The sequence below is a fragment of the Dipteris shenzhenensis genome, chromosome 14 (genome assembly GCF_047967505.1).
Source record: "Dipteris shenzhenensis isolate YYH24624 ecotype China chromosome 14, Dip_SZ_1.0, whole genome shotgun sequence".
Taxonomy (NCBI): domain Eukaryota; kingdom Viridiplantae; phylum Streptophyta; class Polypodiopsida; order Gleicheniales; family Dipteridaceae; genus Dipteris; species Dipteris shenzhenensis.
In genome coordinates, this window is record NC_141609.1 from 11,358,925 (window position 1) to 11,378,500 (window position 19,576).

The window sequence follows — 19,576 nt, forward strand, 5'->3', positions numbered from 1 at the left end:
TCCAAATACCTACACGTATAGCCTCACAATCTTCCTTTGTAACTCTTCTAAGGCAAAGTTTCTTGTATATTCTGTTCGGATAGCATTAAATGCCTCTTGGGTCCTGGAATTGGTGCCATGATTCGTCGCCTCTTAACACTTACATACTTTCTTTTTGAGCCTAGCAGCTTTCTTTTCCTATTCGACATGACATTGTTGTCCATTTCAGATTGCATATCTCTTGCATCTTCATTCGTATGTGACAATATTGTAGAGACTATAATGAGGATCAGTTATCAGCTCTTATGAGCGTCGCCTTATTCATGAATTTGTTAGGCTTCAACTCCCAAAACGCACAAACAATATGGGCATCGCTAAGTCAATAATAAATCACCACCCCTGACATTTGCAAGGAGGATCGGGTCCCAATGGACGTTGTGTCGTGTCGCATGTCCACATTTTTACTCATTCACTTGTTTCCTTTAAAAAGTTGATAAAATCCTGGGATTCAGGTTCAATTTTAAGTTCATAGTAATGTGCTCCTACGATGGAAAGGCTCCCTGCCGCGCAACCTAGTTCTTTAGGTTCGGGCGTGTGGTGTGAACAGCCGTGAGTCGACAAGTGTCTGTGGGAGTTTTTGAAAGTTTGAATGACCACCTGGATGATTGGGAGTTTCCCGCCAAAAGACACCGCATCACTGCAGATTTGAGCTCTACTCGATGCAATCAATCTCTTGATCAATTGCTTGATGCAATCGATCGATTTCTTGTTGGATTCATAGCGACGGATTGCCTTCTCCCCATCCTGCAATCTAACTGCATCAAAGCAGATTTCTTCAAACATGGTGCGAGGCAAGAAAGATGTGGAAGTCGCAAAGGCTGGATTTAAGGATGCTGTCGACAGAGGAGACCGCGACGAGCAGGCCCGATGGGCGAATCAGGTCGGCCATGCATGTAAAGAGAGAGGGCAGTACGTCGAAGCTTTGAAATGGTTTCGGAAGGACTACGAAATCTCTACACGGCGAATGAACGTTGACGCTTCCCCGCCGAGTAATCTCATGCCCACTTGCCAATCGATTGGAGAAATCTATTTGCGGCTCTTGGATTTCGAACAGGCCCTTATCTATCAGGTGAAAGAATCTCTAAGAGGATTCAACCCATTCCAATCTCGTATATGTGTTTGTAGCGCACGACTTGACGCCTCCATTTTTAAAAAAAATGCAGAGAAAGCACTTGCAGCTAGCTGAAGAAACCGATAACCTCGTCGAGCAACAAAGAGCGAGCACGCAGCTTGGTCGTACTTATGTTGAGATGTATGAGCAAAAAGACGACTTTTCTGCCCTCCGTCATGCTAAGGAGTATTTAAAATTATCGATAGACCTTGCCAGGACGCTGAAGGAGAACCCTCCAAGCAGGGATTCTCCATCTTTTGTGAAAGAACTCGTTGATTCTTACAACAACATGGGCTTGTTGATGATGGTGACCGACGATCCTAGGCAAGCTATCGATCTATTTCAACAGGGTTTAAAAATTTGCAATGAAGAGGAGCTTCGTGAAGACGATGACGCTCGCTCGAGAATACATCACAACCTTGGACGCTTATACTGCGAACAAAGACAGTGGGAAAAAGCCAAGTACCACACACAGACAGACATAACTATCTGCCAGAAGATACCACATCCGCAGGGTGAGGCAAAAGGTTTCATTAATTTGGGGGAGATACATTTTAAATGCCAAAAGTACGAAGAAGCTACTCGTTTCTTTGAACGGGCTCTGCAGGTAGCTCAGCCATTGGAAGATGAAGACAATCTCATATCAACAGCACAAAAAAATCTGGACGTTGTCTGCCAGGCACAAGAACAGATGAGTAAGCTAACAGCTGGGGAGCAACAGCTTAGGAAATTGCAAAGGAAGAAATTAAATGAAAAAGGTGTTAGGGCCTGCAATCAAAGTGAAGAGTATAAGCTTCTCAATGAGCTTATAGAGCTGGCAGGATACCTCCAAGCATGGGAGAAGGTAATCAATCCAAAGTTCCCCTGCCTGTCATGCAGATCTCTTTTTGTTTTGGTCAAGTCTTTTTCTTGTATAGCAAATTCTTTCTCTACAAAGTATAATTTAAATGCTTGATGTGATAAGTTTGTTTGGTTGAGGAGAGTGAAAGCAGCCAAGTGGCATAGAAGAACAGCCAGCATGGCAGTAAACATAAAACATTACAACACCTAAGATGAGAACGCTCTAGGACCTGATGTTTGGACACGTACTTCAGATAGAGTTTTGAACCTAGAGTGTGCTGGACTAGCCTGATGTAGCCCGTCATGCGGACAAAAAGGAGGTGGGTTTTCCTAGAACTGAGGGGATGTAAGGACACCCAACTTGAGCAACTGCATCTCAATAAAGGACTTGGTCAGGGGTCCGTAAATGGAGATCTTGAATAGGAATAGAGCGCTTGAATAGAAATACCAATTGCTATCATACTGACATTTGCACACTGAATGGAAACACCTCATAGGCTATGGCAAGAGAATTCAGAAGTATACAATAGAGCTCTTGCAAAACTAAATTGTCACACACACATGCATCCTTTCCATGATGATGTGGCATGCTACCTTAGGCTTCACAAGGGGCAATGGCTAGATACCAGCACATTTTGGGGACAACTACCGTACATGTTGGGATGAGGAACAAACACTTGACGCGGAGGCCGGTCAAGGGCATGCATGCAATAGAAGTAGGCATCGTCTTAGTTGGATTACAATAGATAATTGAAGTAGGTGATGCCGGGGAGTCCCTGAAGCCAGTGTGTACGGATCAAGATGTAAATGGGCTATTACAACATGAGATAGAGTGTGTTGTTTTATACTCAAGTGACATAGAAAGTGTTAACGCTCATTTTTCCTTTTATTTTCTGTGTAGATTTTTGGTCTCTAGTGTTGGAATATGAAGCCAAAGTGAGTAAAAAATGTCTGTTCTAGGTGGTGTTTTATAGTCTAGTGAGTCCTAGACGTGCCACGTGTCATATTGGGAGATATCCCATAGACATTGTGACTTTCTAGAGTCTAGTGTCACACTAAATAGTGTTGTACTTGTCTATTGTCTATTACAACAGTCAACATCAAGCTATCAATACATTGTGAGTATTTTGGTTATTGCCTTGCACTTGTACTTTCTTTCCTTTCCATTTTGCCTTTCATTATGCTTTTGATATTTCCATTCCGTTCCTAGCTAGCTTCCATGTCTCTTCATATGGTATCAGAGCCTTCCTTCCTAGCTCTTTTCTTCCTCCTTGCTTCTCCATGAGGTAGAGGGTGGCCGAAAAGAGAAGCTGCCCTCTCTTCTCTTGGAGGAGCTTCCCTTTCCTACTTCTCTCCATTGAAAAGCTCAAGTTGGAGAAGACAACGTTGAAGGAGAATCCCAATGTTGATGAAGCCTTCAATGGAGAGGAGTAGGGAAGGGGAGCTCCTCCAAGAGAAGAGAGGGCAGCTTCTCTTTCTTTCAGCTATAAAGACGTCTTAGAGTGGTGCTGTTTTTGTTGCTCTCTCTATGACCTGCGGATGATGTGACGCTTCTATTTGGATCTGGAAGCAGAATCATGATTTTGTGTCTTTAGGAAAGTTGTAGAGGACCTTGAGTACTACAATTTTTATTTTTACATCATTGCAATCCGGGTTTTCTATGAAAAGATATAGCTCTTGTAAAAAGTGATGAAAATTATTCTTGCATGCGGATTTTGTTCGAGTTTATGGGATGATAGTTTTCAGTCTATTGTCACTATCTTAATCTCCACCTCCATCTTTTGCTGCTTCAGTTGGTGCCCACGAAGCTAATCTGTAGCTGTCCACGCAGCTTCTCCTGTTGTCTATGTAGCTATCCTTTTTGCTTGCCATTTAGCTGCCCACGTTGCTTCTAGCTGCCCACGCAATTGCTCCTGCTCACACTTCTCTTGTTGCCCACGAAGCTCTATCTTCTTGCCATTCGAGCTGTCACATTGCACACCTCATCCGCCTTCTATAACGGTGTGTAGACTCCACACTAATTTGCAGCAAGAAGATAAAGAAAAATGATCTTGATATGAGGTACGGTTACTTCTCGGCTTCCCCGATTACTTCTTTGATTGCCCGTGGTGCTAGGCTTGCACAATGAGTGACTCTACTAGTCCTTGTGGCACCTTCGGCCTCTACATCGATTTTTAGGTGACTCTCCATCTTCTATCTTGAGTCATGCCATGACCGCTCCATGTAGCTACCCCATGGACTTCACCTACGCATATTTTGGGACATCCATGCCTAGTGCTTCATCGACATTGTCATCGACTCGCAGGATGTGCACACGTGCAGTGGCTACTTGGAGGACATCTCTTACTCCTAAGAGATCTATTTTTATTATTCCTACAGCTTGATGTATTTTGGGGTCCTCTGCTTTGGGTAGTTCCCCTAAAATGATATGTAACTGAGTGTTTGGTTGTCATTGAGTCTAAAGGTCCTCTGCCTTGGATAGTCCTTCTAAAAAGATGTATTGGTTTTCCTATTTTGGTGGGTGGCTTCCTAACATGTCTTGCTATGAAGCCAAGGGGGGAATGTACTGTGGGAGCCATGTATTGGCATTGATAGGTCTATTTGTTTATCAGGCCTGGCTTGAGAGTTCCAGGATGTTGGTGCATTGGTCTTCTAGACCTTTGAGTTGATCATGCATCCATGCATGATGAGCCTTTGAGCCATGCTAGATGAGCTTTCTATGTTATGCTCACTAGCCTTTGAGCCATGCTCACTTGCCTCTGAGATTATGTGGGAGCCATGTCAAGTTCTAGATCGGCATGCACAGTTTTGATGACCGTCATTGTCATGTTCTATTATTGGTTCTATTCAAGTAGTCTCTCACCTTGCCTTCATGGAGGGGTGTTGGAATATGAAGCCAAAGTGAGTCAAAAATGTCTGTTCTAGGTGGTCTAGGTGGTGTTTTATAGTCTAGTTAGTCCTAGACGTGCCACATGTCATATTGGGAGATATCCCATAGACATTGTGACTTTCTAGAGTCTAGTGTCGCACTATATAGTGTTGTACTTGTCTATTGTCTATTACAACAGTCAACATCAAGCTATCAATACATTGTGAGTATTTTGGTTATTGCCTTGTACTTGTACTTTCTTTTCCTTCCATTTTGCCTTTCATTATGCTTTCCATACTTTCATTCCGTAGCTTCCATGTCTCTCTTCATTTAGAACAACAAAAAATCTAAATTTGTATGATTGGACTTATTCTAGTCTTACAAAGGCATATACACTTATCCACCCAAGTCAATTGAGTGCTGTAAGTAACACAATTGTTTTGTAGTCACTCTAGTAAGCCAATATCAATTTCTATTTCCATCATCTTATGTTGGAAAATGGCGGTGAACACACAAAGATGGTATCAACTCTATTCCAAAAGTGTGTGTTGCTCGGAGAAAACCCAAAATGAGGATGTGTATCTTCTACATACGTACTCTGGCTCTAATACTAACCCTAGGGAAAAACCTCTAACTAGTTGGAAAAATTGCCCAACATATAGGTTCATACCACAATACTCATAATTTTTGCAAATCCCCTTGTGGTGATATTGTGAACATGGATCAATCACCAAATGGACTTTAGCTCAAAGCTTGCTGCAAGCTTTAAACTTTTCCTTGAGCAGTGCCTTAGGTGAAAGTTTTGCCATCCTCTGATGTGTAGGACAATAGATCAAGCTAACCTCTCCTACATGCAATCTCTGTCCAACAGCCATTTGGAAGACACGAGTCAGTACCATCTATTGACTATAGAATAATATTTTCATCTTCTTTCATAGGATCAGTGGAATTGTTGGCACAGGATATAGTTTTGCCAATAGGAAATAAAAAAATTGGTGTTTCTTGGAAGTGATGTGCCTTGATGCACCACTGTTAAAATATCAAACTGTATTTGCAGTATCGCTCACACTGCGTGACTTGTCCTCTCAACAACTCTTCAACCATTGCCAGAATTTGAAGCATTAGAAATCAAAACTAACATTCTAGTTTCCTTCTTACTCTCTTTTCATAAATCTTTTCCTGCATTCATGGATATAATGACTTGGCTCCTTACAATAGTGGCATCTTCCTTTCTTCTTTGCTTTGCTTGCTTCATCCTTTTGCTTGTTATATAATTGTTCAAAAGCAGCTTTAAACTGCGCACTACCTTTAGGCTCGCCTTTACTCCTCTTGCAGATTGCAAGTGCTTGAGCACTGGCACGAGATGAGGAAGATTTATTCTTCCTTGTTTGCTCCTCTTGCAATAACAAACCCACAAGCTCCTCAAAATTGAAGAGGCTGAGCATTGCCTCTCAAAGACAGCGAGAGAGAAGTATGGAAGCTCAAGTAGGACTCAGACAGTGATTGCAATGTCTTGGAGGTCAAGTCTTTTTCATCTCGTGGCTTGTCAATATTGAGAAGTTATTCTGTAAGATTCTAGATCGTAGTCAGATGCTTTGACATACTGTCTCCCTATCATACATATTCAAGCTCTCAAGCTCCTTGGGAAATGATATCCTTGTCTCATTCTTATCTTGCGACATTGCTTGCAAAAAATGCCATGCACATAAAGAAGTCTTGCACGACTTCGTGTGAGGAATAATAAACCTCTTGATTGACAAAGAAATCAAGGCTAGAGCTTGTGCATCACAAGCATCCCATCTTCTTTGTTTAGCTGTAGCAGGCTACGCAATTGCCATTGCTGCAGGTGTAGGTCCAGTCGTTGTGTAGCTTGGTTTTTACGAGGTGTGATTGGGGCATTGAGAGCAGGATTTGTGGGACGGGGTTTACCCTCTTTTACAAGGCCCCATAAGCCTTTGGCAAGTTTTTAACCATGAAACTCCATAAGGAGTAATTGATCCTATCCAACTTGTCTTTTGAGACAAAGCTCCACCAAATAAGTTGTCATTTTGAGCCATTGCTACACAATTATTCGCAAAATTCACTTATTTTGAATGGTTTCCGCACCAACAAAATACAATGACCCCACAAGCCAATGCTTGGCTAAATAGGTGCGAATTGAATGTGTAAAGAATTATCTCCTTGATATGAGAGCAAACAAAACTAGAAAAGGAGAGCAAAAGTTCCAAAGAGAATGCAACTTCTGTATCACAACCTGCTCCTAACTAAGCATAAAGGGCGTATACTTAAAAATCATTGCGTAGATTTTGGTCATCAGCAGTCAACCATTGCAAATCATCAGGAACCGCCGTGTAACCATTGGGCAACCGCTATGGAATCACTGTGAATCATTGGAGTTGTTCGAGTCAATGGACAACCGCTGTGCTGGTCAATGGTCAACCACCTTGAAACCACTAGACAACCATCAAGAAACCATTATGAACCTATTATGTGCCCACAATCGTTAAAAAATAATAATTGGACCATTTTTTCAAAAATTTAGGTTACCCCAAAGTGAAACGACTTCACATAGAAGTCTCAAAACTGCATAGACACTAATGCACAGTTATAGAATAGGTCGTGCCCTTCAATTTGAGTGGTGGAATGAACTCGGTTTGATTTTTTGATCAAAAGTTACAGCACTTTGAAGTTTGTGGCTGTGATATTCTATGCATATGTGATTTAGTCTGTTGAAGTAGAGACTTCGGGAATGATTTACTCCAGCTTATACAAGGGAAAACGGCCTCAAAAGGCCGGGCCTATGTAGAGAAGCAAATGATCTCTGAAGGGCTAGAAACTCTCTAAAAAATGCCCATACTAATAGCAAAGATGAGTAGAGTTTGAAGATGACCTAATTGGAAATAAGTCTAGTCATTCAAACTGAAATGTCTTCTTGCAACCAAGTGTTGGCAAGCATGTAGACCCAAGCACAAGACTGTAGACTTCGAAGCAAAAAGTTGGGACCTAATGCTTTGATACCAAATGTTAGAAAATAGTGGTGAACATAGAGAGAGAGAGATTGTATCAACTCTATTCCAAAAGTGTGTTGCTTTAAAAGACCAAAATGAGGATATATATCCTCTACATAGGTACTCTAATTATAATAACCCTAGGGGGAAGAACCTCGTAATGGGAGGGGAAGAGTGATCCAAGGGTAGGTTCACATCACGCTACTCATAATTCAACACTTTTCCCCCCAAAAAAAAGATTCATATTAAGTATGAATGAAACTTCAAAAGCAAGGCTCAAGAGAGAAGTACATCATGCAATGAATGAAAGAACAAAATACAAATCAAGCTCTTGTAGTGAAAGAGTTGGAAAATAACCAAGGTTGAGATTGATAGTGACACCTCAACCTTGTGGGAGTTTTCGAGAAGGAAGGGGAGCCGCTCCACTCCCTCAAGAAAACTTTCCTCCTAGTAGAGGTTGCTCATGAAGGTCCCTGTATAGTCCCCCAAATGGCTGTCAAAGTGTGTACTGTGTTCTGTCCAGATACTAGCTCAATGTATGAGCTGGGCGCACCTGGAAACCATCCAAAGCCTCTGTACACCTAGATCTCCAAATATGCCACGTTGCTATGCTTGCTAGAATCTCCCACAAAGTATTCACAAAAGCATGTGTAGGTATGTGCAAAGAGCTAGGAACATTGTCCAAAGAGCATGACTCAACAACATGTCATTCAATCAGAAGAGCCTAAGAAGAGTCATATCTCTTGTAAAATACTTGAGGCTTTGAAAGAGAGAGCCATGCTATCGAGCTCCAAATCGAAAGAAGGGGAGGCTCTTCTCTTGGTGCCCTACATCGATCCATTCCCACTCCTTGGGGTCCCATTGCAAATACTTTATGAGCACACCTTCATAAAGCCAAAGTCTCCATGATTCCAAGGGAATGTGACATGGGTCAGGGTCTAAGTAGCATCTTGGCTCCAAAAAACACCGTTCCACATGATCTGCGACCTTGATAGACTGAAAAGCAATATGCAAAAGAATATCATCTATCCACCAAGAAAGCCTGTCCCCAGAGTGAACATCAAAGACCAAGGCATCCCCGTCTAGTCCTTGTAATCCCACAACTTGAAGTGGAACCCCTAATCTGGAAAAGGCTCGTAGCCATGTGTCAGCCTATTTGTACTCCTAGAGGCATCGTTGAATAGATTGATCAAATGATAAGCATCATGGACAAGAGGGATTAGCTTCAAAAATACTCCTCCATTGATTTATTACAAAAATACTCCTCCATGGACAAGAGGGATTAGCTTCAAAAATACTCCTCCATTGATTTATTACAATCCCTTCATGAATAGAAAGTTGGAAGAAGAGAGTAGCTTTTCTATTCGTGAGGGATTTCGAGAGCCTCCTTCAAAACGATCTTTGTATCTTCAAGTTGATTTGATAGCTCTTCCAATAGTGAGCTCTAGAAGGCCTCCAATCTTTGGCAATAATTTGGCATTATTGATGATGAATTGAAAGAAGGGAACCCTTTGAGTGGTTGTCTGTTCTACGGTGCACTTTGACTCACTTGGATCCCATTGAAAATATTTTATAGAAACAACCCCCGTAAGCCAAAGAATCCAAGTGCCAAGTGGGATATCCTCTGGGCTAGGGTCTACATAGCGGCTAGAAGCAAAATAACACTACTTAATAAATACCCACTACTTTGACTAGCCCCAAGTCCACATCATAATCAAAAGACTCGACAAATTTGCCTCTAGATTGCACATTGAAGATCATAGTGTCGTCATCTTTGTGCCACAAGAGAATTGAAGAGGGATGTTGAGAAAGCACCCATCCCACTTGATAAATCTATGTTGTCTCCCACTTGAGCAATCCTCCTAGCACTTCCCATGAATTGATTAGTCAAATGATGTTCGTGTTCTTCAAGAAGGTCCTTGGAACCTTTCAGAGCCTCTCTTTCATCTGGACAATGCATATATCTTAAGGCACCACGAGGCCTATCAAGCTCATCCAAGATAGAATTATTTCACATAGTTGATTGCGTATCAATCTCATCATAATGGGGGGAATTATTTATAATGAGTTTTTAAAGCTTTGCCAAGCTTTGACAATAGTAGCCATAACTAGTGTGGAAGGCATCATGATGTTTGTAGAAGTAAAGACCCATCTAATGCTGTCCATCCAATCACCGGTGGAATAGGGATTGCAAGACCCAATGAATTCAAAGGAAAAATCTTTTTGATATGAGGATCAATTTTGTTTGGCCCCCTCTCTTGGGTCGCAAGAATCAAGATCTCCCGAGCCTTTGTACTCTCACATGTGTGGGCCCATCAAAGTCACTCCAAAGAAAGTTCATGATTAGCCTCTTAAGTTGTGAAATGCAGTCCCCTAGAGCGGTACCAACAAGAGCAAACAAATCGAGTAGTGGCCAGCAATATCTAGTTGATAGCTATCGCTCTAAAGGTGAGATCTAGCTTTGTTGAAATCCAAAAAAATGAGTTTGCTATTGATACTCTTCAACAGGGCAGCCTAGCAGCAGCCCAAAGGGGCTTGGCTAGGGCCCTTATATAGGGCTGGTTGAGCCAGCCAACCAGGCTGACCAGCAGGTCGGCCGGTTAGGGTTGGGCCAACCAACCAAGTCGGCCAGAGGAGATAGGTTCATCCCCCTGTTGGGTCGGCCATTTCTCAGGGCCCTTTGGGCCTATAAAAGGTGGCACTTGGGCCTCCGTTACCCATCACTTGGAGCAGCAGAAAAGCCCCATCAGAAAGGAGCAGCAGGGACCTTGCCTTGGGCCTCATCACTAGAGTAGAAGAGAGCATACAATAGCTGCAGACTTAGCTGAGGGTGCTGCCCACCTAGGTTGGTGCAAAGGCAGCAAGGTGGAAGGGATCTGGATGGAAAGTCTACTTACGCTCGAGGTGGAGCACGCGGGCTCGAGTCTAGAGATAGCCGGCAAATAGCAGAAGGACCTTGTGGTAAGATCAGAGGACCACACCATTGGTGTGACTTTGGATCTCTCTCTTTTGTATTGTGCCCATAGCTTTGGACGGAAATATATTATTTTGGTGTCTTCTATATCTAGCTGGTTCATTGTCTATTGATGAGTTTGCACACCTATGCTATGCACATAAGTTTAAGAAGTTTGTGAGCTCCTAGGCTATTCTATCAGTCTTCCGCTGTGCGTACCCTCTGTTGGGTCATTTCTAACAAAAAAGCCTATACCACCTTGACAGCTTAAATATCTAATGGTGAGATCTCTTTGAACCCTAAAAGCCAAAATCCAAACCCTAGCCAAGAGAGTCCTCATCATTGACCAAAAGCCATTGGATTCATGCAAATTGATGTGTGCCTCTGTTGCAAGGCAAAACAAATCCAAAGCTGTCTTGAATGTTGTGAGGGTGTGAGGAGAGACATCCAATCAAATTGCTGTGTGTCATCTGCAAGCTCATTGTTTAATAGCTCCTTGTCTCATTTGAGGGGGAGTCTCAAAGCAAGGATTTTTGCCTAAGATCTAGCTAAAGCCTTTACCAGAAATAAATATAATAGGGGAGGAAGAGGACATCCTTGTCAGACTGATCTGGTGATCTTAAATCTCTCTTCTTTGGCACCCTTGATAAGAATCTGATTGCGGGCTAATCTGTAAAGTGAGGACACATTCTTTGAACCAGGAATCATACAAATCAGAAATCAGAAATCAGAATGCAGCAGTGTATTCTCCAAGTATCCCCAATCTACTTTGTCATAAGCTTTCTCCAATTCCAATTTTGTGTTGTGCATATCTTCCAAAAGACGATGATGTTCCGCCCTAGGCGATTGTGTTCCCAAAAATCAAAGATGAATATGTTCTTATTCTTTCTTGCATTTTGTACTGTCAACAACATGAGACACGGCATCGGCTTTGCACTGAGTTTCTCGTTGAGTGGCATGATCTTGACGATTCTTAAGCTACTTGGAAGCCGTATGAGAACATGTAGTATTGTCTTGACATCTTTCTACACCAGTTCATCTTTTCCACTAGGGTCTTCTTTTGAGTGGTAGGGGATGTCACGATCTGTGATGTATACCTTTCCTAACGTGTTAATTACTTTTTACAGCATCTTAAACTTGCGAAAAGCTTAAAATCTCTCGTCAAAGAGATGGGAGACATGGAAAAGTTGGGTGATGCCTTGGAGACTGTTGGTGAATCCTATTACAACCTAAGAGAATACTCAAAGGCAAAGAAATGGAATTTGAAGAGCTTGGATCTTTGTAAGCGGATAGGGCACCTTGAAGTAAGCAGTCACCTGTGTGAGTGGAAATTCTGGTGACTTTTGTATTTGGCTAATTTGACATATTTTCTAACTCTCGTTTAAGGATTTAAGTTGATCTATTGGGTCTATACTCCTTTTTGGGTTGGATTGAATTCAGGGTCAGTCTGTGGCAAATATCAATTATGGAAATGCACTTGATTGTACTGGAGATTGGGAAGAGGCTCTAAAGGCATATAAAGATGCCTATGAGTAAGTTTCATTTGTTTGCCTTACTCTTCTGCATTACTGATATTCTCTCAGAGAAACAGAGGGAAGTCATCATATATATAGACAGAAGTGCGTACGTGCCTGTTGCTTTGTTTGTCTTTGTGTTGTGACCGAGGATAGCAAACAATAAATCAAGGAACTTACGTTCTGCCCTCAATAGGATTGCAGGTTTCTTGGATATGATTGTTTAGCATCAGTTCACTCTTTTCTCATAGTCTTTTTGCTATCGTGGACTAAATATATTTGATGCTCTGCCCTGTCTTGGGATGGAACTTTATAGTGTTAAAAATCTCGGTTCTTTTCCTGCATTTCTAGTCTGCAATCAGAAAATGGCTAAGTAATCCACTTTGTAGATCTTTTAATTTTTAATCTATGACAGGATAGCAAAGTCTCAGGGAAAGACAAGGATGCTATCACAACAAATCAGTGCCTTGGAGAACATGCAGTATTGCTATTTCGTACGACTAGAACGTATAACTGATGCCAAGTAATAATTTCTGATTCATCAGCACTCCTTTGAATTGAAAGTGGAGTAAAGATGAAGGAGCACGTCAATTAAGGATGCCCTTTATCTTATTCTAGGCTGATTTAAAACAGAATTGAGACTTGTATTCATGGTCAAAATTTGATGCAATGGCTATAGAGATTCAGATTCATTGAATTATTTTCTTCAAATACTGTGTGTTTCTTTTTGCAAAACAATGCTTGCCTGTTGAACATTATTTGATTGGTATTGTTTTTGGACTTCTCACAGGATTATCCAGTCTAAGATCAAATCCTTAAAGGAGTTGAGAGAGATGCAAGACACAGGTTCTGCGGAAGACGAACACTGCTCTGAAACAGATGATGAGTCAAACATCCTCTTGACTACCTCAAAGAGTGACACAGACGTATATTGCTCAGCTCAGCAGTATCCAAGGCTTGATGGGTATATGGACACTGAGTTGAGTGATGGTGATACTCCCCTCGCTTCTGTTCTTCCACCTAGGTGCAAGCAAATTTATGAAGCAAATAAAATGAGAAAGAAATTTCAAAACCAAAAGGGAGTACAAAAGAAAGACAGCATAACAGAAACAGTTATTGGAAGTCAAGATTGTAGCCAGTCGAAGCTATGTCGCAAACGTCCACGTGTTGTGGTCTTGGACGAGGAAGAGATTCAAGATCCTCTTGAACCCACAGATATCGAATTGTGCCAAAATAATCAATCACGTATTGTAATAAATCATGAAGTGGGTATAATGGAGGGCTTAGTGCAGTGTGAGCAGGAACTGATTAAAGAAAGGACAGACGTTCACCATTCAACAGAAGCCATTTCTGCTTCCAACTTAGTGTCTCTAAACAATACAGGGAACATATCTGTTGTGCTAACTGACTGTCCCTCTGACTACCAAATGGAGGAAAATATGGCTTTGAGATGCACAATAAAGACTTCTAGAGGTGAAAATAAAGATCCTCAGGTCCCTTTTTCCAAATTAGAGATTGAGCAAGGAAACTTGGGAACGTCATCACTTGGTGGTGCTCCAATATCATGTATCAGGTATCCGGGGGCTGCAGTTCAATCCCAAGCTGCGTTCTCAAAAGAAACTGCACTTTCCCTATCTCCCGGCACTCAATTCAGAGAATCCTGCAGTGACATTCAAGAGCAGAAGGGAGCCTGTAGTGGGGTGCAAGATTGTTTCCATGACACTCCAACTTCTGAGGTGGCAGGAAGGTCGGGCGATCTTTGCAAAAAGGCTGTGAATGGTGATATTCATGACAAAGAAAGGCCTGCAGATTCAAAATATGGTTTGGATGATCTGGGAATATCCTGCAAACAAAATCCAAGCACACCACAACTGAACATGCTCTCTCACAGCAACGCGACTCTTGATAGAACTCTCAATCCAAAAGTAAGTTTTCTTTTCAATGGTTATCACCATGCTGGATGAAACTTTGAGCACAAATAAGATGAGAATTTATCTTAGTATGCTGGGGGAATGACCCCTAGTAGGCTTGTCCCCAACATTATATAGAAGACATTGGCCCTAATTTTTATCCATCCTTTGTAGCCTGCATTCTGGTTTCATTAAACAACAGGGATGAGAATAACAGGACAAATGAATGAATAGGCTTTGGAGAGAGATCCCTGTATTTGTTCAGCTTACATATTGTTAACACCTGAGGGGCATAACTTAGAAGCCCTGTGGGGCATATTGTTAACACCTGAGGGGATAACTTAGGCTTTCCTCATCCTCTAGAAGCCCTGCATAGTCCCCACTGTCCCTCTCGCTCTGCTCTCCCAAAACGTAATTAGCTGATGCCAGCCTGTAATGCACTTTCTTATTTCTTCCTGTTCCTCCTGTTCTTTACCATGCATTCTATCTGTTAAGCTCTGTAACAGAAGTAGTTTCTATTCTGTATATCTGCATAGGATCTCTACAGTCACTTCTCTGATATCAAACTCCCAAATCACATAGCCCCTTCTTCCAGTACCTTGGCCTTTATTTCAATCTTTTTGATCTTCTTTGTCTGCTACCTGAGAATTTATAAGCAGCCCACACATCTTATCTGCCAAAAATTAGTTACATATCAAGTGTAAAAGCTACCTAATTCTTCCCGGCCAGAAGTCGGTGAATACATCGAAGTGTGCTGATTTTAAGGTTCTTTTTCATACACAGACACACACACACACACACTCTTTTCTTTGTGTATGTTTATATTACAAGAAGCAGAGTGCATGCACACACTTTTTTTGTGGAATCTGAGTCATTATATTACAAAGAAGCTATCCCAGAAAGGGAGAGCTATAATACATCAAGAGAAAATCTCGTTGTAGGACAAATATACATCATGATCAAAGACACTTAAAAAAAAAAAAAAGTAATTCCATGGGCTTGTATCATAAGATTAATATTGTACAAAGAGACTCTCCTAAAAGTGGAGAGCCCAAATTAAAAACACAAATAAACTATCTCCTTGCAGGGCCTGTCTAGATCTCCTTCCTTACAGGCATCATAAACAGATTGCCTTAAGGAAGCTTTGAAGAATTCATAGGGTTGATGGAAGTGTTTGTGCAAGTATGCCATATTATGTTCAGTCCAGAAGGTCCATAGAGCCCAAAATCTAATCCAGTGAAGCAGTAGAGAATAAGGTCGCAATGGAGTAGGACGTTTGCCAAAAAGCCAAAAAAATTTCCCAAATCTGGTATTCGGGAATCTAAGACATAAGAACCTTGAAATCTTTGCAGTCAAAAGCCTGGAGCATTGACAAAACCATAATAAGTGTGGTACTGTCTCTGCATGCGCTTGGCATCGTAAACAGGTAGCTGTGGCAGTAGCTATCTTCCTCTTAACCAAAGTAGTTCCAACTGGCAATGTTCCAGTAATGCATCGCCAAAGAAATAGTCTTTGTTTGAGAGGCAGCTTGGTCTTCCATAAAATACTCAAGTTCCTTGACCACCAAGAGAGGGGTTTTTGCATATGCCATAAATAATTTGCATGAGTGTGTATCCACGGCATGGGCTGCAGAAGTCTGTATGTTGTCATAGAGGTGAGTTTTCTTATAGGCACAGGGCGCATATTCAGCCCTTTGGGACATAACTTCCAGTCAGCTAACTTGTTATCATATGAGAACTGGGGAATAGGCAATAAAGGCTGCAGAAGATCTTTTATTTTCTTCCAGATAGGCCTGTGGTGCATTCCAAGATTGTATTTGGCCATGATCTGAGGAAAAGTAAGAAGTTGCCCTTGATCATCTCACACATCTGCAATGCATCACACCCATTTTGCTCAAATTATATGATTTGGCAGGCTCCTGACAAGCAAGGGGAGGATAAAAAACTGCACTCCAATATATGCTCTCACTCCTCAAAGAGTTGTTATGGGGGTTTGTAGGATTCCATTTGATATTAGATAGGACCTCTTTCCAATCACGAATGAGTGCCGAGGCAAAGGGGCAGTTTGGGATTTTCCCCATAAATTTTCCTAGTAAAAGCTCCCAGGCATCCACTTCCCATTTACCATAAAAAATTGTCTGCATAGTCTGACACATATAGGAAAGCATTCTTGTCCATGGTTGTTCTTGCTTAAAGAAGGTGAGCAGCATTGATACCTTTCGTGAGAGTGCATGATAGCAAATATTACGCACATTCAAACCGCCACATTTCCGAGGAGAACAGATAAAGTCCATTTTCAACAAACGGAATGCCTTCTTGGAGGCCTTATTCTTCCATAGCATGTCCATGGCTTTTGACATATAGGCTGCAATTTCTTGATCTGTCCAATGTAAGAGTGGCAAAAAGAATTGTATGTATGCCATAACAATGGACTGCACAATCTTGAGGTGGACATGAAGTGGCCAAGTGGCAGTTTTCCAATAATTTAGCTTTGCATTTAGCTTGCCTAATATCCAATTAAGCTGCTGTTTTCTAGTGACCAGCCAGCCAATAGGATATCCCAGGTGCTTGATCAGAACATGAGGATCTTGACATGGGGCTTAGTGGCTTGGCTTTCTCTTACAGGGCCTCAGGTATTCTATGAGAGATTTGACTCCTCTCGGGTCATTTCGGTTCGACGTCATCGGACTGAGTCCTGTTCGTTGGATGTGGTACCACACCTTCCTTTACAGTTGTACATGCCTCTTTGGATACTTCTTGGGAGATTCTAGCGAGCATAGCATCCTGGCATATCTGGAGAGCCAGATGCATAGAGGCTTTGGAGGGTACTTCGGTTCATCCCTCGCACACATTGGCTAGTATCTGGACAGACACCGTACTTACTTTGATGGCCGTATGGACGGGTATGTAGGGAGACTCCCGTGCAGCCTCAGCTAGGAGGGCTTCTTTCTTCAGGGAATGGAAGGATTCTCCTTTCTTCTCTGAGACTACTACAGGGTTGAGGTGGCACTTTCAGCTTCAGCCTTGGTTGTTTTCCACCTCACTCTGAGGGGGTTTTTATTTATCCTCATGATTTCATGATGTATTCCGCTTTGAGCTTGCTCTCGCGGGTTTTTTCTCTTACTTAATAGAAGTCTCTTTCTTGAAAAAAAAACATGAGGATCTAAAATCTCTCTTGGCCAAAGTATGGCATGCCAATCTCGACTCTTTAAGGGTATTAGTTTGGATTTCTCAAAATTAACATGCAGTCCCGCTGCCAGTCCAAACAAAGATAAAGCATCCATTAAAGTGTTCAGTTCTTGCTGGGTATTTTGAGGCATAAAAAAGGAGTCATCTGCATATGCTTGGGCCACAAAGCTAGATACTCTTGGCAACTGTAAACCTTTTAATTTCCCCTGTGAGGTAAGATGATCCATATAGATTAGCAGGGGGTGAGTGGCAATGGCATAAAGTAGAGTACTGAGAGGGCAACCTTGCCTCACTGACCTACCCAATGTCCAAGATGTAGACAAATGATTGGCCAAAATACATTGGGCTGAAGAGTCTTTATATAGCCAATAGATAACCTGCACCATTTTTGGCCCAAATCCCATCTTGTGCATTGTTTGTGCAATGAATCCCACTGAACAGTGTCGAAAGCTTTAGCTATGTCCACCTGTAAGATTAAAACATCTTGTTCAGTGTATTTGGCATACTCAATGGCAGTCATGGCATTGGCAATGTTATCATATATCTGCCTTCTAGGCACAAATCCATAATGTAGTCCATCATGCTAAAAGGTATGCACTCTATGCACCAGCATTTTGGTGATGAGCTTATATTACACTGGCATGAGAGTAATGGGCCTGCAGTTTGATAAAGTTTCAGAAAGATTTTTCTTCGGAATAAGCTTGACCAGCCCATGTTTCCATGAATACAATTGTTGTTCCAGGCATCATTAATCATTTGTAGCATGACATCTTTAAGGTCATCCCAGAATGCCAAATAGAATTCCACTATCAGACCATCCCATCCTGGAGATTTCCCTTTGCCAAGATGGAGCAAGGCATTATGTAATTCTTCTGCTGTGAATGATTGATCCAGGGATAAGGCATCCTGCTGAAGCATGATTGATTGGACATGTCTCAGAAGAGCTTGCCGTGCATCTATCATTGGTTGAGTGGGAGCTGAGGGGGTTGCAAATAGCTTCTGAAAGTGATCATAACATTCATGATCAAGAACAGAGAGAGAATGAGTCCAGGTGCCATCAATCTTCCTTACTCTTAGACAAGAGCTCTTCCGCCAATGAGAATGTAACCCCTGGAAAAAAGATTTGGAAGAGCATCCTTTATCCATGAATGGTGTCATCCGTGCACGGACTTGCCACTTGTTGAGTTTCCTTTGATTGTTTTCTTATAACAATGATCGATAATGCAATAAACTCTCTTGTTGGCTGGAGATAAATTCTGAACCTGTGATAACTCTGTGAGGGACTGCACTTTTGATATTTGGCATCTATTATTTTTTTCCTCCAATCAGCCATATATGATCTGCCATATATCGTAATAACATGCTGAATACGGTGCACAAAGGAATCCCATGTATAATTCAAGTCATAATTGGCATGTGCCTGCAATGGGCCAATGGCATCTTGTATCATGTTTCTGAAAGAGGCATGCTGAAAATATGCTGCATTTACATGTTTGAGCCGGATAGTATGAGCAGGCAAATCATGAGTAGGCATACCAAAATCCAATGTCAACCAAACAGGAGCATGATCTGATAGAGATAGAGAATGATCCACCGTGATTTGAATGGTGAAATCAGTAAATTGCTGTGTATGTAGCAAGTACCATCTATCTAGCCCAAAAGCAGAAAACATCTAAAATCAAAGTAAAAAACAGCCAACATGGCTATGTCTCAGCCATGGCATCTGTATCACCTAAAGTTGCAAAAGCATTGGCATCTTCATAAACAAGAATGTTCCTTTGGATGACTATTCCAAGGCTCCTCAATAGATGTCTGTGAGGAGGAGGCTGCATTTGTCTGTCCTGGTAAAGCAGAATCCGCATTCCAATGCCTAGATTGCAAAGGTCTATTCCGTAGGTTAATCTTTTTCCTTTGAGTCTGCCACTCTAGTTGAGAGTTTGAGCGAGAATCAACTACTTTGGCCTTTCCTTTGTCTTTAGCCTGTGACTTCCTGCATGCAAAGAAACGTTATTTCCAATTTGTGTCACAGGTTTAGCATTCTTCTCACCAGGCTTGTTAATAACTTTTTTCCCCTCCTTAGGCTGAATAGGAGCAGTGTCCCTTGATATGGCAGTAGGAGGTGGCTGATGTAATACAGAGGGACA

General features: G+C 41.8%; 1 protein-coding gene across 1 annotated transcript in view; it reads left to right on the forward strand.

Moving 5' to 3' along the window:
* Positions 1 to 741: 741 nt before the first annotated feature.
* The window catches only part of TSK (tetratricopeptide repeat (TPR)-containing protein), an 84,913-nt gene continuing 66,078 nt past the window's right edge, over positions 742 to 19,576 (forward strand). Inside the window, exons 1-6 of the mRNA XM_087384678.1 lie at positions 742 to 1,108; positions 1,203 to 1,994; positions 11,948 to 12,124; positions 12,261 to 12,352; positions 12,750 to 12,857; positions 13,125 to 14,259. Of these exons, the coding sequence (XP_087240804.1) occupies positions 821 to 1,108; positions 1,203 to 1,994; positions 11,948 to 12,124; positions 12,261 to 12,352; positions 12,750 to 12,857; positions 13,125 to 14,259 (2,592 nt within the window). The 5' untranslated portion in view covers positions 742 to 820. The remainder of the gene's footprint in view (positions 1,109 to 1,202; positions 1,995 to 11,947; positions 12,125 to 12,260; positions 12,353 to 12,749; positions 12,858 to 13,124; positions 14,260 to 19,576) is intronic.